Source organism: Prosopis cineraria, unplaced genomic scaffold (genome assembly GCF_029017545.1).
Source record: "Prosopis cineraria cultivar Desert tree isolate PC_DT_omini unplaced genomic scaffold, ASM2901754v1 PC12, whole genome shotgun sequence".
NCBI lineage: Eukaryota > Viridiplantae > Streptophyta > Magnoliopsida > Fabales > Fabaceae > Prosopis > Prosopis cineraria.
The window spans coordinates 22,571,568-22,586,230 of NW_026555343.1; the positions used below are offsets into that span (position 1 = coordinate 22,571,568).

Below are 14,663 nucleotides of genomic sequence, written 5' to 3' on the forward strand. Positions count from 1 at the left end.
ATATTCATTCTGCCTATGATTTTCTTTTTAGAGGTATATCACTAGGGAAGGATAAAATATGGAAGGAACTATGGAAGTGGAACATCCCAAAAAAGATCAAAGCTTTCATTTAGTTATTGGAGAAAAATAAATTGCACACAGGAAGCTTAAGGGAGAAGAGGAGTACGTTGTTGATACAAATGCCTATCCTTTTAGGTACAGAAAAGGGGAGGATGCAATGCATATCATTTATGACCATAGATTAGCTCAGGACGTGTGGAGACAGATAGTAAAAACTGAGTGATGGCATAAATTTTCTTAACATGAATGCCTTGAATAGATCAAGTAGAACTCAAAGAACTCCCTAGGAAACAACAATATAACCAAACTCTGTGGGTAACAATCTTTGCTTATACATGCTAGGAACTCTGGATGGTAAGATGCGAAAATTTGTTTGATGATCAAGCCCAACTCATTCAACCAGATTCCAATAGAAGTTTCCTCAAAGCTATAGCTGATTAGAAGTATATATGTAAACTGAAATCTTCTCAGTTTGACAATATTTGTGATAATACTTGGCACAAGGCCTCATAAGCCTTTGTCAGACTCGATGTTGATGGGTCTTCTAGACTCAATGGTTTTGCTACCTATGGAGGATGCATTATTAATGATAAGAGTGAGTGGTTAATAGGTTTTTGTTGTAAACTTGGAAGCTACCCATCTACCATTGCCGAAGTCTTGGGTATTTCTGAAGGACTAGAACTATGTCAATCTAAAGGTTTCAAAAATATCGAGGTCTACTTCAGACAGTATGGAAGCCATCAACCTCATCACTAGAGGTCACCATGAAAACCATCCATATCATGAAATTATTCAAAATGCTTGTAATCTTCTCCTTAAGTAGTGGTCTTTGTCTATAAACTTTGTCTTTAGGGATATTATTAGTCATACTCATTACCTTGCTAAGGAAGATCATTTGTGTAATGACCCTAAATTTTAAATTAAATAAATTCCCTTCCAATTGATATTTATTTATTTATTTATTATAATTTTTTGACAAATGAAGGGTAGTGGCCTTGTGGAATTTATACTGGTTATACATATAGAGGTTTAAAGTTTGAACTTCATGTTAGCCAAATGTTAGTTTTATTTTTATTTATATGGAAAAGTACTAAAAGAGTCCTTACTTTTTATTTTATAAATATTATAATAATAAAAATTTGATATGGTCTTCTTTTGAAATTTTCCCAACTAGCTTTGGGTCTTATTTTTTTGTGAACACTGTATTTTATCTGAGCATTTTTTAAAATTTAATAAAAATAATAATAAATTTAATCAAAAAAATATAAAAATACAAAAATAAAATTTAATCCTTTTTAGGATTATATTTTGAAAATAAAAAAATCTTTAATTAATAGGGTTTCATTTTATTTTAGACAATCTTTTATTGGTTAGGATTTTAGTTATTTTAGTTCAAAAGAAAAATCAAAAAAATATAAAAATAAAATTTAATCCTTTTTAGGATTATATTTTCAAAAAAATATTTGTTTAATCCAAAATTAGATTTTTTAAGTCCCTTAATCTAATATTTGAAATTAATAAACATAATTAAAAACTAAAAAAAGAGAGTTATTAAAAATTAAAATATATAAACTAAGGGTTAAACGCTGGAAAACTAGCGTTTAACCATCAGCTGTGGTCATGTTCAGAAATACATGCACGTTATAGCACACACATAAAAAAACAGAAGAAGCACACATGAAACACAGAAGGAGAGTAGAGAGCAGTCTAGACATACACACACAAACACTTTTGGTCAGACTAGACGGAAGGGAGTAGAAGAAAAGCAGAGCAGTAACTCTAGACACACACACGGGAGGGCAGATAAAAAAAACACAAAAGTAGAGAGCAGAGCGTTTCACCCACACCCCCAAAACTCTTTCGACCACACACGCAAAAGGCAGAGAGAGCAGACAAAAAACAGAGCAAGAAGAAGGAAGCACACAAATAGCTCTCACATACAAGCTTCATCTACTTTAAAGAGAGGACCGAGAGTATGAGAGTAAAAATGAATGAAGGTAAAATAGGGAAGAAGTTGGAGAAAGAAGAGAGACTGAAAGGAGAGAGAGAAGTGGCAGAGATAGAAGAAGATGAAAATGGAGAGGAGACCAAGGAGGACAACACTCAGACCAAACAAAAATGGTAAAGAAGGAGAAGGAGAGAGAAGCTGACAAATTGGATGGAAGGTGCAACATGCATTCAAGGCCGAACCTGTGCAATAGGGAGTTTTACGGCACTTGGTATATGGATATGAACATGCATGACAACAAGACCAAGTGTCTTTGATTTCCCTTTACAGGTCCTCTTTCTCCTTTCTTCACTATACATTTCTCTGCCAGTGTTCTTACAATCTTTTTACTTCATGCATGTCTCTCTTAACTTTTTATATTTCAATATCAATGATTGTGACCCAAAAAAAAAAAAAAAGAGGTGGATGTGTGCTAAAGGGGGAGGCTGTGGTCTATGGAATGATCAAGCTTCTGTAGGGGATAACAATAAGAGGTTTGAGCATCAACAATGGTGCCTTTGAGAACTACAGGTGCTGTCGTGGGCATGGCTGCCTTATTTATTTCAATCGCACGAGTTTACAAGGAGTGCTATTGTGATACCACTTGAGTGGAATACACAAGTCAGCACCTAGCTTTGTCATTGTGAGTTTACTGCTTTTGCGTTTTGAGGCTTTCCTCCATCATTCAATAGTTTGAATTATACATGCTGGTCAAGTATCCTAGTAACTGTGTTTTTCCCCTATATGACTTGTTTTTAGAAATAGCTTTTGATTTCATGTTGTCTTTATATATAATCCTCTCTTGAATTCTTGAAAATAGTGTGATACTATCAAACTTGACATCCAGCTAAGAATCATCACTTTAGAGACTTGCTTTTGTTTAACATAAGATTGGGCTTTCTTTAGTAAGCAAAGATGATGCTTGTTAAAAAAAATATTTTTTTAATTATTTTATTACGTGCACTAGGGCTTTCCATGAGGTTTAGTTTAGGTGGAGTCATGAGAATTGAAATTGTGTTGTTAATGTAATGAGGCCCAACACAAATTGGTTCTAAATGGCTTTGAACATAAGGCGTGCGTTAGAATATTTTATTTTATAATTATCATATATTAGCTTGGTCTTCATATTATTCATACCACTTCATCAATCTAGAGTTGCTTCCAAAAGTAAGCTATTTTCGTATAGTAGGCATGAAATTTCAAATTTACATGTTATGCACATTTGGTAGAGCTTAATGTGGTCATATTAATGTCAGAGTTGGTGTGTTCTCTTCACGCCACTCTTTCAAAGTTCACCTTGTGAAATTTTAAGAATCTCCACAGGCTTTTTAAATGATCCTATATCATGAAAATCAATAAGGTTTTACAAGTATAGGGGTCAAACTTATATATATTAATGGGGCTCCAATGGCCCATTATTTAAACTAATTCTTTTTCTTTTTAAATTGTAAAAATTAATAAAATATTTAATAGTATCGTGTGAGATTTAAAGAATCTCCACATATGCTCAGATTAATTGCCTTATTGTGTGAGAAAATAAATCCTCGTAGATATCATAATTCTCAATTTATATGATAAATAAACAAATTTTATAAATAAAATTATAAAATTTTTTAATAAAATTAATTAATCAAATTATGGTATTCAATCTTTTGGTCACATGAGATTTTTGAATATCTATAGACCTCTAGAATAATCATCTTATCACGTAAGTCAATAAAGTTTCGTAGGTATAACGATTAAGATTTTATATAAAAAATACATCACTTGCATAATAAATCTAGTAAATTAATAAAAATATATTTAAATAAATTTAATTCTTTTATCATGTGAGCATTTGGAATCTTCACAGATATATAGAATAATTGTATTACCGTATGAGCCAATAAGGCTCTGCAGGTATAGCAATTAAATTTTCAATCATAGAATATACAAAAAATAATTTAAACCCTTTATCTTTTTCTTTTTTCAAAAATTTAAAAATAGAGAAAATAATTAAAATTAAATCACTTTTTTCAATTTAAAACATATATATATCAAAATTTTAGAAAATTATTTTATTTGCAAAATGGTGAATTATTTCTAATTAATTTCTCTTAAAAAAAAATTTCACCAACAAACTTATAATCTCGAATTACATGGACTTTGATTCCCATCACAGGGTACATAAGCCTCAAAGTCTGATTTTGAGTCAAGTCCTCCCCTATAAATAAATAAATATTTTTCACTTAATTATTATCATTTTTTAAAAAACATATGAATAAGAAAGGGATAATTAAAAAAAATTTAAAGCCATATTAATTTAAGACAACGAACTTTAGGTAACCATTTTCATGAATGGTTATTGTGCATGCCTAACACCTTTCTCATGCTCAATCAACTCCTAAACCTATTTTCTGATTTTGTAGACTATCGTTATTCTCCTTTAAACGGTTTTTCAAGATTTTTCTCAAAATTTTGGTGGTGACTTTTTTAAATCAGTCTTTTTTCCGAAGGTCAGAACCTTCGCTCTCACACACCATTGACATCGCATTTTTAGGTGTGACATTTGTAATTTTCTCCATCAAGCTTTTTATTTAACTCGCTTGCTTCTTCTTAGTCATTGCTGTGTGTGCAGAAGAGAGAGAGAGAAAGCGCTCATGTATTTTTTTCTATTTTTCTCTCCTTTTTCCCGATCACGTTCTAGAAGCAGAGAAGTCTAGAACTTAACCCATTTTCTCCTGACTTCTCCTTCCTTCCCCACCATCTCCAAGTACTGTCGGTGTTTGAGAGAGAGAGTTCCAGACACTGCTACAAGAGCTTCAAATCACAATTTCTCCTGTTCCTCTTTCTTCGATCTTGTTTTGAGCTACAGAAAGGGTTAGAGATCGAAACTCTTCTACGTCTTCTCTAACCTTCATTCATGGTTCAAACCATCGCTAACAAGTGCTTAAGCATACTTCGCCATTGTTTAATCTTTAATCCTTTGAACTAAGACCCGATTATTCTCCCTTGTTTGGCATCCATGACGATGCTGTAGGTTGGAGTTTTAATTGAAACTAATTAGATTATTGATTATAATATTGATATTATAAAATTTTAAAGAGGTGAAATTAAAAGGGAAAAGGTTAATATAAGCTAAATTATTAATGCCCATAAGATGTTCAATAAAATGCTTATTAGAAGTGTTTTGCTTGATTTTGTTTGCATTTTTCTGAAATTTCATTGGTTCCTACGAGTAGTATGTTAGTATACGTGTTATTGATCTATGAATTAACTTGAAGGTTGTAAATAAAATTTAATTGTGAAATTAGTTGTTGATAGATTATGTGATAAGAGGTTTTAATGTTACAAGTTCTTCTGAGTGGATTGGAAAATTAGTTATGTCTATGGAGAAACTTTTGTGTAAATCTTGGTTCCAAAGTTTTAAATTTATTGTCGTTGTATATATATAGAGAGAGAGGAGGTATTAATGTTGGAAAAGAGTTTTTGAGTATTGTTAGAAGTTTATTAAGACCTTAATATATTCTATAGGAAGTTTGGAAGGAGGGGAAATCGATTTATGTGGTAAGAGAAGAACATTGTACATTAAGAAAACTTCAGATAAGTGGATAGCGTCTCAAATAATTTATCAATAAAAGTTTCCCAAGATATTTTTTTTACATGGATCATTTAATAACAATTATATTACATATTTAATATTTTGTTAATTAAATTATTTTATTTTTATCTTGTGAAATTATAAAGAGATGTTGAAAGATATTTGAATTATGGCATGTGTATGTGTTTTTCTTTACTAAGGATACTTTCAAAATTGAGGAGATTATTTTTATCAACTCTGATTATTTTGAGTTACTCAATAAATGCCAAGCATAGACATTAGTTATGAAATTTTATTTTGGCCAAGTTTTTTTTTATGCTCAAAACTATTCATGTGAGTTTGGCTTTAAAAATGATAACTGTATTTTTGTATAGTGATGATTTTCTTGCATGTTTGAAAATGAATTTGAAGGGAATTTTATACAGGACACTGGTTGCTAATGACAGTTTTGTTAGACCTTAGTGTGCCATGATTATGACTAGCTAGTTCGATTTCATGGGCCTTGTTCACACATTTATTATTCATAGGTCTTGTACTTGCATTTGTTTTCATGGTTTCGAGCCACATTTGGTTTGTATTATCCTCGTGGCCTTTCGAGCCACATTTGGTTTGTATTATCCTCATGGCCTGTATGTCCACATTTGTTTCATACCTCAGGCTGCGTTTGGTTACTTACTCTCATAGACTGTGTATTCACATTTGTTTTTGTGGCATAAGCCACGTTTGGTTATTTACCCTCATGGATTGTGTGTCCACGCTTGTGAATTGTTCTGATAAATCCCCATAAATATGAATTTTTAGTTAATTGGTGATTTTATATTTAATAGTTTTCAATTAGTTAATATTGTTATTCTTATTTATTATTTATTTAATCACTTTGATTTGTCAAGATCAAATATGTTTAAGCTACTTTGCCATTATAGATTTAAATGTTTTTGTTATTGGAGTTACATATAGAACTTTTTACTTCAAGTTTACATATTTGTTATATAGAATTGCTTTCTTATTTAATTTATATAACTATTGTATTTTACTCATTTTGATTCTACAAAATGTTATGGTTGGGACATTTTTTACTGAAAAGTTATTTTGATCTCAGACTCATTAGCTGATGTGGTCATTGATGTTTTTATTACTAATCGGAAGTGGAGGAGCTATGGATCTAAACTTTCTCTTGATGTAAAACTTTAATTATGAAATCGTATTTTGTAAATTGTATTCTAAGTGCTCTACATAGGCTATAGTTAGGATCTTTATCTTGTTATACTTTGTTTGTTTGCTGGATGGAGCTGTGCTCTTGATATCTGTGATATTTTACTTATAAAATTATATTGTAGAATTTTCAAAAAATTTTGTATATAATAGAGGTGCTGCTGAACTTTTTACAAAAATATTAAAACTTTTGTTATAATGCATATATTATTAATTATATCATAATTTCAAAAAAAAAAAGAAGAAAAGAAAAAATTTATTTAAAAAAATTCAATTAAAGCTTATGGGATGTATGAAATAATTTCCACCTCGAACCGGTCATCATTTATTTTTAGGATGTGATAATTTGATAGAGAGCCCTCTTTACATCTTTGATCATTCCCTACCTTATTTTAAGATAGGAGGTTAATGATGATTGATTTCTCTCTTCTTTTCTAGCCTTAGGACCTTGCACTGTGTTTCTTTTCAGTCTCTTGAATGAATTTCAGTTTTTAGAAAAAAAAACAAAAAAAAACTTAATTGAAGAATTTGTAATTCACTGTTGTCTGGAGCTTGGCAGAGGCAGGCTGGTGAGCAAGCAAATTACACACTCACTCTTTGGGTTGTAATAACTTGTAAAAGGGTAGTGATGTTTACTTGATCAGTGTAAGTGAAAAATGTGTCGTTGTAATAAATGCTTTAAACGAAAGCAAGAAAAGAGAGGATAAGTAATTAAACATTGATTGATTGATTGATTAGAGACTAACCCACTGATGAATGATCCATCATTCTACGTAACCAAAGCAATGTCTTTGCTTAACTAAGAGTTTATCGCTCCCTCTAGACTGAAGTGGCGAGACCTCATGACCCACGCTGCTCCAAAAGCTTGATCCGCTTGGAAAGCTATTTCCTTCATATTTGACCATTTTTTATTCAATTCATTCAATGATATTCTTCCGGCTTCATAATTGGATCACCAAAATATCTGGCCCCATTCAAAGGTGCAATGAATACACCTTTGTTTTAATTTGTTATATATGGTGCCTTAAATAAATAATAATAATAATAATTAAGTGGGTTCACCTATAGTGTATTATATATAATAATTCACTGTTATAGGACCTGTTTATTTAAAATTGAAAAATAAGTTATTTTTACATAGTTTAATTAAAAACTTTATCAAATAATGTTTATTTTATAGATATTTTATAAAAAGTAGACATATTATTTTATGTTTGGTTATAATAATATAAAGTGATTATTATTCAATTATTTTTAAATTTTATTATAAATTTGTGAATCTCTATTTGTAAAAAATGATTTTTCATTTAATTATTTTAAAATTTGATTATACCTTTGTGTGTGTCTGCATTTTTATGATATCTCTCTCTTCTCTATCGCATCTAATTACTTTTAAAAATTTAAGCAAACATTATAAAATTTCACAGATTTTCGTAAAAAAAAAAAGTGATTTTTCTAAAAAAATTTGAACAAACTGGTCCATGTATAATTAGAAAAATAAATTATACTATCCTTGACTTATAAATAATATGACTTTAAATATATTTTATATTTCATATTATTTATAATAAGTGACTATTCCATGGTGATTAGAATGTTTGTATTTATTTAACAAGACTTTGGTGTCTCTCTTTACATAGATTTTGAATTGATTCATGATTTATGAATAACATAGCTTCCTATAATTTTATTAATATATATTGATATTTTGATGTGTAATGGAATCTAAGAGGAAAATAGAAAAAATATTAATTATTAAATGGCAATATATATTTATAATTAATATATTAATTAATAGATGATAAACTTAAAATAATAATTAAAAAATTTATAAAATTCAGATTTGTGAATCTTGTCGGTCACCTGTATAATTTATATATCTACCATCACTATTGTTTGTTTGAAAAATAAATAAGTTCAAGTCAATGATTTGATTTGCTTTACTCTCTGGTCATGCCTTTGCTTGATCTCGAGTATATATCCAAAAAAAAGGCAGAGTCGTACCAAAACTTGTCATGGATCATAAGTGTAGCTAGTTTCTTTTTATATTAATGTCGTTTATCTGTTGAGAAAAAAAATAATGTAAAATTGAAAGGTATCATCTTTTTCTTTGTATAGTGCACCTGATATCCAAGGCTTGTTCCTCATCAAGTTGAAGGGATTATTTCACTGAATGAAGGTATTAATTTAATGTTTTCAAAAATAAATATACTTCATCTTTAACTTTACAAAAAAAAAATTAAATTGAACCTTTAAATATTGACTTATTGAGTTTAATTTTTTTAAAATAACAATGAGTGATGCAAAAAAAAATAATCATTTGAAACTAGTGGTGTTAAGATTCAAGGACTAATAATATATTTTATAAAGTTGAGAGATCAAATTGAAACCTTATATAAAATTAGACAACCAACACTATACTTTAGGCTAAATAGAAAGAGTTGAATTTCCAAGATTCATAATGTTTCACTGTAACATTAACAAAAAAAGACCGTAAGAGAGAGTTGAAAAAAGGGGTAAAAGTGAATTTTTATCCCATAAGTATCTTTCAAGGAGCATCTAAAAACCCTAAATTATTTGAGGTAGTATTTTTGCTCTTAAAGTAATAAAACGTAGCATTTTCTAATCTGTGATTAAATAATAGAAGTTGATAGTCAATATGACTATCTAAGAATGTGATGTTTTAATTATTGTAAGGACAAAAATGTTTCATCAAATAGTTTAGGGTTTTAGGGTGGAGAATAATTTAATAAAAAATGCACCTTTACCTAAAAGAAAATAAACCTTTGGCTTCTTACTTTTTGGATTAAAGAGCAAATTGTCCTCTAAAATGTAGTTAGGTCGATGAGCAACGTTTTTTTTCAATTTTTAAAAATAATATAATTTGACCCTTGCAGTCAACAAAAATTAACTTTATCTTAGTTGACCCAAAAAAAAAAGCCAGAAAAGTACCTCAAAAATTAGAAAATAAAGGATGAATAAAATTTTTTTGGTCATTTTCTATAATTTTAGGGTCCTATAATTGTTAATTTTTGTTCTTTTTTCGTAATTTTTAGGTCCTTTTCTTATATTTTATGATCAATAATTGTCAAAATTAACTTTTATTAACAACATGGGACAAAATGCATCATTTTTATAAGTTGAAGGAGAACATTACACAAAAAATGAATATATATATATATATATATATATTCACCTGTATTTAATTTCATTAAATTGTGAAGGATTGAATGATAAAGGCGAATGTTCATTTCTGACCTCATTTATTTGCCTTGCTTTGCAGATATCAAGCAATATAAACTGTTTGAAATTAATACTGTAAATTTAGTTTAAAGAACGTGTGTCATAAAGAAAATTAAGCCAAAAGTAGCATCTAATAGTTGAATTTGGAAAATGAGCAGACTAAGAATCAGAAGAATCATCTTCTAAATTCAATAATTCTCATTCAGATCCTATTCTTTGGGATAATAATATATTTCTCCTTAGTCTAATTTGAAGAGATATATATAGCTTCCGCTTTGACTCTTGCTTCAAACATATGCCACAGGTTGTTATCTATTTGAACATATTTTTTTTAAAATAATTGACTCATTCAAGATCCGTACTTGAATATTAATTATAACTAAACAAAATATATGTCTATTAAAAGAAGGGAAATTAAAGAAAATCTGGCCAAAAAAAGAAGGTAAAAACCTAATTTTACTCTCTGCAAAAAATTATAACTCGTAGTAAAATATAAAATTAACAAGAACATCTAATAAAAATATTAAATTCTAAAACTAACTCTAACTTTTTATATTTGTAATTTGTCTCAAGCCTGATTTCAGTCTAGCTATAAACATATTATTGAAGATTGAAAGATCGTTTTTTAATCAATTCTATTGGAACTTAATCCTTGTTTTGTTTCATATTAAATGCATATCTTAGTTTCAAATCTGAAAAGTATAATATATTTTGTCAGAAAATAAAATGAGAATGACAATAAAGTCCCAATAGTGAATTTATGATAGTTAAGTCCTCAAGAATTTTTTTTAAAATAAATTGTAACTATTGATCTAAACAGGAATTCCAACTGAAAAATGAGAATTATATTTAAAATTTAAATATCTTATTTGCAGTTAGACCTCTTGAATTTATAATTGTTTGAATTAATATTTACAACTGATTATTTAGAAAAATTTGTAAGGATCTAATTATTGTTATAAATTTATTATTTTGGCACATAAAAAAAAGGGCTATGTTTTAACGAGATGAGTTTTGATAAAAAAGTAAGGGTGAAATAGGATGTAAATAGAGCTGTAAGATTCAAATGATGTTTAAGAAAAGAAAAAAGCTTTGCCTTATAATATGTATTCATACTTAGTTCATATATTTTAGATGAGAGGTGGCCAATAACATAGTATTTAATTGATATTATTCACCAGACAAAACATGATTGATACTGAAAATATATTATACATACAATGTATGTATAAATAAATGTAATGTTTAAGGTTAAAACTCAACAGATTAAACCAACCGACAGACATGGGAAATCAGAGGATGGTTTACTTGGCTTGGAATTGAAGCGATATCAATAGTAGGTATGGCAGTTAGAACCACTCTCACTGTCACACAGCCAAAAATTAACATGTTTTTCTCCATAGTGAAAATTGCATCCGATGACCCAGTATTAAAAAATTGTTTATTACGTTTTTAAAAGCTATAATAACTTTACTTCCAAAAGAAATGATCAATTTTTTAAGATTTATTTTGAAATAAAACGAAATTTTACTTTCAATTCTTAAGAATATAATAATCTTAAATAATTTTAGGTATAGTAACTTTCAAACCTTATTCCATGTTTTAAGAATTATCATGGTAATTTTCATCATATTTAGATCCTTTGATATAAATTTGCCATTAATTCTCATTTTTACATAGTACTTGTTTTTGAAACTCAAGGACACAAAGGTACGAGCCTACAGAATAGATCATGTTCAAGTGAGGTCGTTCTAATGCTCACTTTTATGAGGACTTGTTTAGTTTGCAAAATATAATATGTTCTTCCTAGAAATAGAAAATAATGGATCAGAACAATGGTTTTAAAACTATTTTTTGTTATTATAAGATAAAAGCAAAAAAATAACTATTATGGAATAAAGCTAACAAAAATATAATAATATTACATTTTTTTCATTTTGATATATCAGAATTCCATTTTTACATGATGGCCATCAAATTCTACAATAATTTTCATCGAGGCACTATTTTTAAGGGAAAATTTTAATGAAGTACCCCTAAAAGAATTTAATATCTGACAAATATTTTTAAAAAGTAAAAATTAACAAATTAACAAATGAAACTACTGTTTTGACAAATTAAATTCTATAAGAAATTCGTCAATAATATTTCCCCTTTTTTCCCCCCAACTTGGGCTTTAGAAGTAATTCTCTCCTTTTACGTCATTATCAGAGACAAGCAGAGACACTAAACGCAAAACAATGTTTGGAAGCTTTGACTAACAGAGTGGCAGAAAAAGTCTGTCACCTTCTCATCGTCCTTCCATTTGTCACGAGTCACCACACTCTCTTACAGTCAAACAACTCTCACATTCAAACCAGGTTCTCTCTCTCTCAATCTCTCTCATCCCCACGTTTCATCTTCAACCATTCTCCTTAACTAAAAATCAGGACTCTTAATTACCCCTCAATTCTCACCATCCAAATTCCCAACAATTTTCACTACAATAGGAACCAAATAACTCGTTCCTTCTTCTTCTATATACCTTCCTTTCTTAATTAACCCACCTTCCTCCCCCCCCCTCCTTCCTCGTGCTTCGTTTAATTTTCTTTTCCTTTCCTTTCCTTTCCTTTCCTTTAATTCTCATCCTCTCCGATCCTCTGATTGTATATGGCTTTGACGGTCAATCAGCAACATCAATCAAACTTGAAGCATTTCTGCAAGATCTGTAAGAAAAGTTTCGGGTGTGGGAGAGCGCTGGGTGGTCACATGAGGGCGCATGGCATCGGCGACGCGAGCTGGAACCTCGACGACGATGAGGATGCTGCGAGTGACTGGGAAGAAAAGCAAGGCGGCAGCGGGCCACCGAGCATGAAACGCATGTATACTCTAAGAACAAACCCTAATAGATTGAAGAGTTGTAGGGTATGTGAGAATTGCGGTAAAGAGTTCTTGTCGTGGAAGTCCTTTCTTGAACATGGAAAATGCACCTCCGACGATGTGGAGTCGTCCCCGGTTTCTTCGCCGATGTCGGACGGTGAGTATGATGGCGAGGATGTCGTGGGTGGCCAGAGGGGTTGCAGATGGTCGAAACGTAAGAGATCATTCAGACCCAAATTTGGTACCTTGAACTCTATATGTCCTTCAAGTGAAGAAGAAGACCTAGCAAACTGTCTCATGATGTTGTCCAACGCCATTGTCGGTCCTCTCGCTGCCGCCACCGATCCGGAGGAGTCCAGTGCCTCGGCGAGCCGAGACGAGGAAAGAAGGAACCCCATAAACTTCATCACCCCAGTATCTTACTGTGTTCCTCCCGTGGATAATCATAAAGCCAAAAGTGTGGTTCCTAAAGGCTTGTTTGAATGCAAAGCATGCAAGAAAATCTTCAATTCTCATCAAGCGTTAGGTGGCCATAGAGCCAGCCACAAGAAAGTTAAAGGCTGTTTTGCTTCGAGACTCGACCATCTTGAAGATAAAGACGATGATGTCATAACCCATGAAGAGTTTCTTCCTATAAAATCAAACTCGACCGTTCATGATCATCCTTCCAATAATAATGCCACATTATTAATGGCGTCGTCTTCGTCCAAAAGAAAATCCAAAGTTCATGAATGTTCTATATGTCACCGGACTTTCTCGTCGGGACAAGCCTTAGGAGGACACAAGAGGTGTCATTGGATCACACCAAACGCACCAGCATCGTCCACATTGGCTAGGTTTCAGCAGTTTCAAGACCATATGGAGCGGTTGAATCAAATTCCCAAGTTTGATAACTCGGAGCCACTTGATCTGAAGCTCGACCTCAACCTTCCAGCTCCAGCCGGTGATCCGGCACGGCGGGACTTGTCAACGGAAATTTTCTTACAGCCATGGTTAGGAGGAACGACGACAAAGGAGAAGGATAAAATTAATAATTCTAACAGTCAATGTCACAGCCCAAGCAACCGCGAATTACAGCACCATCAGCACCAGCATCACTATGAAACTGAAAATGACAACGAAGAAGAAAAAATTAACAATGACAGTAATGTTTCGATGGAGAATGTTGAAGATGAAGCTGACAGTAAGGTGAAGTTAGCGAAGCTAAGTGAGCTAAAGGACATGAACATAGGTGGGAGTTCTTCCCCATGGTTGCAGGTAGGGATTGGTTCAACCACTGGTGTGGGAGCTGAACCACAATGATGAATTTTTTACACAGGACAAAACAAAAGCACAAAAGTGAAGATCGATCTCAATATCCAATAATCGGTTTGGATTTTATTTTTGTTATTTTACCTTATGTTGTGGACAGGGAAACTGTAATTAATTATGACAAAAGTTACCATGATCATAGAGTTTTGATCTTATACTTTATACATTTCTTTTCCTTATAGTTGAGTCATCAGTCTTGTGATTAATACAGTTTTAAAGATATTGATGCTCCTTTGACCCAAAAAAAAAAAGTTATATAGTATTTGTTCTACTTAGTACTCTCTTTTTGTTTCAACATAGAGAAGGTCTTGTTCAAATTTGATGGAATTTAAACATTTAAGAAACTTTTGTGTACATAACTCCTGGAATCTAGATTCTGTGAAGTTAAACATTTGAAAAATGATTATAAAA

General features: G+C 30.8%; 1 protein-coding gene across 1 annotated transcript; it reads left to right on the forward strand.

Annotated features, from left to right (window-relative positions):
• Positions 1–12,276: 12,276 nt before the first annotated feature.
• On the forward strand, positions 12,277–14,431 carry LOC129289628 (zinc finger protein ZAT4-like). The gene has a single exon (XM_054926429.1). It carries the CDS (start codon positions 12,732–12,734, stop codon positions 14,241–14,243), a length of 1,512 nt encoding a protein of 503 aa, XP_054782404.1. The 5' UTR covers positions 12,277–12,731; the 3' UTR covers positions 14,244–14,431.
• Positions 14,432–14,663: the final 232 nt, after the last annotated feature.

Excerpts from the sequence above, each read along its gene's own strand:
- LOC129289628 (XM_054926429.1), top strand. The coding sequence starts at position 12,732 with ATGGCTTTGACGGTCAATCAGCAACATCAATCAAACTTGAAGCATTTC.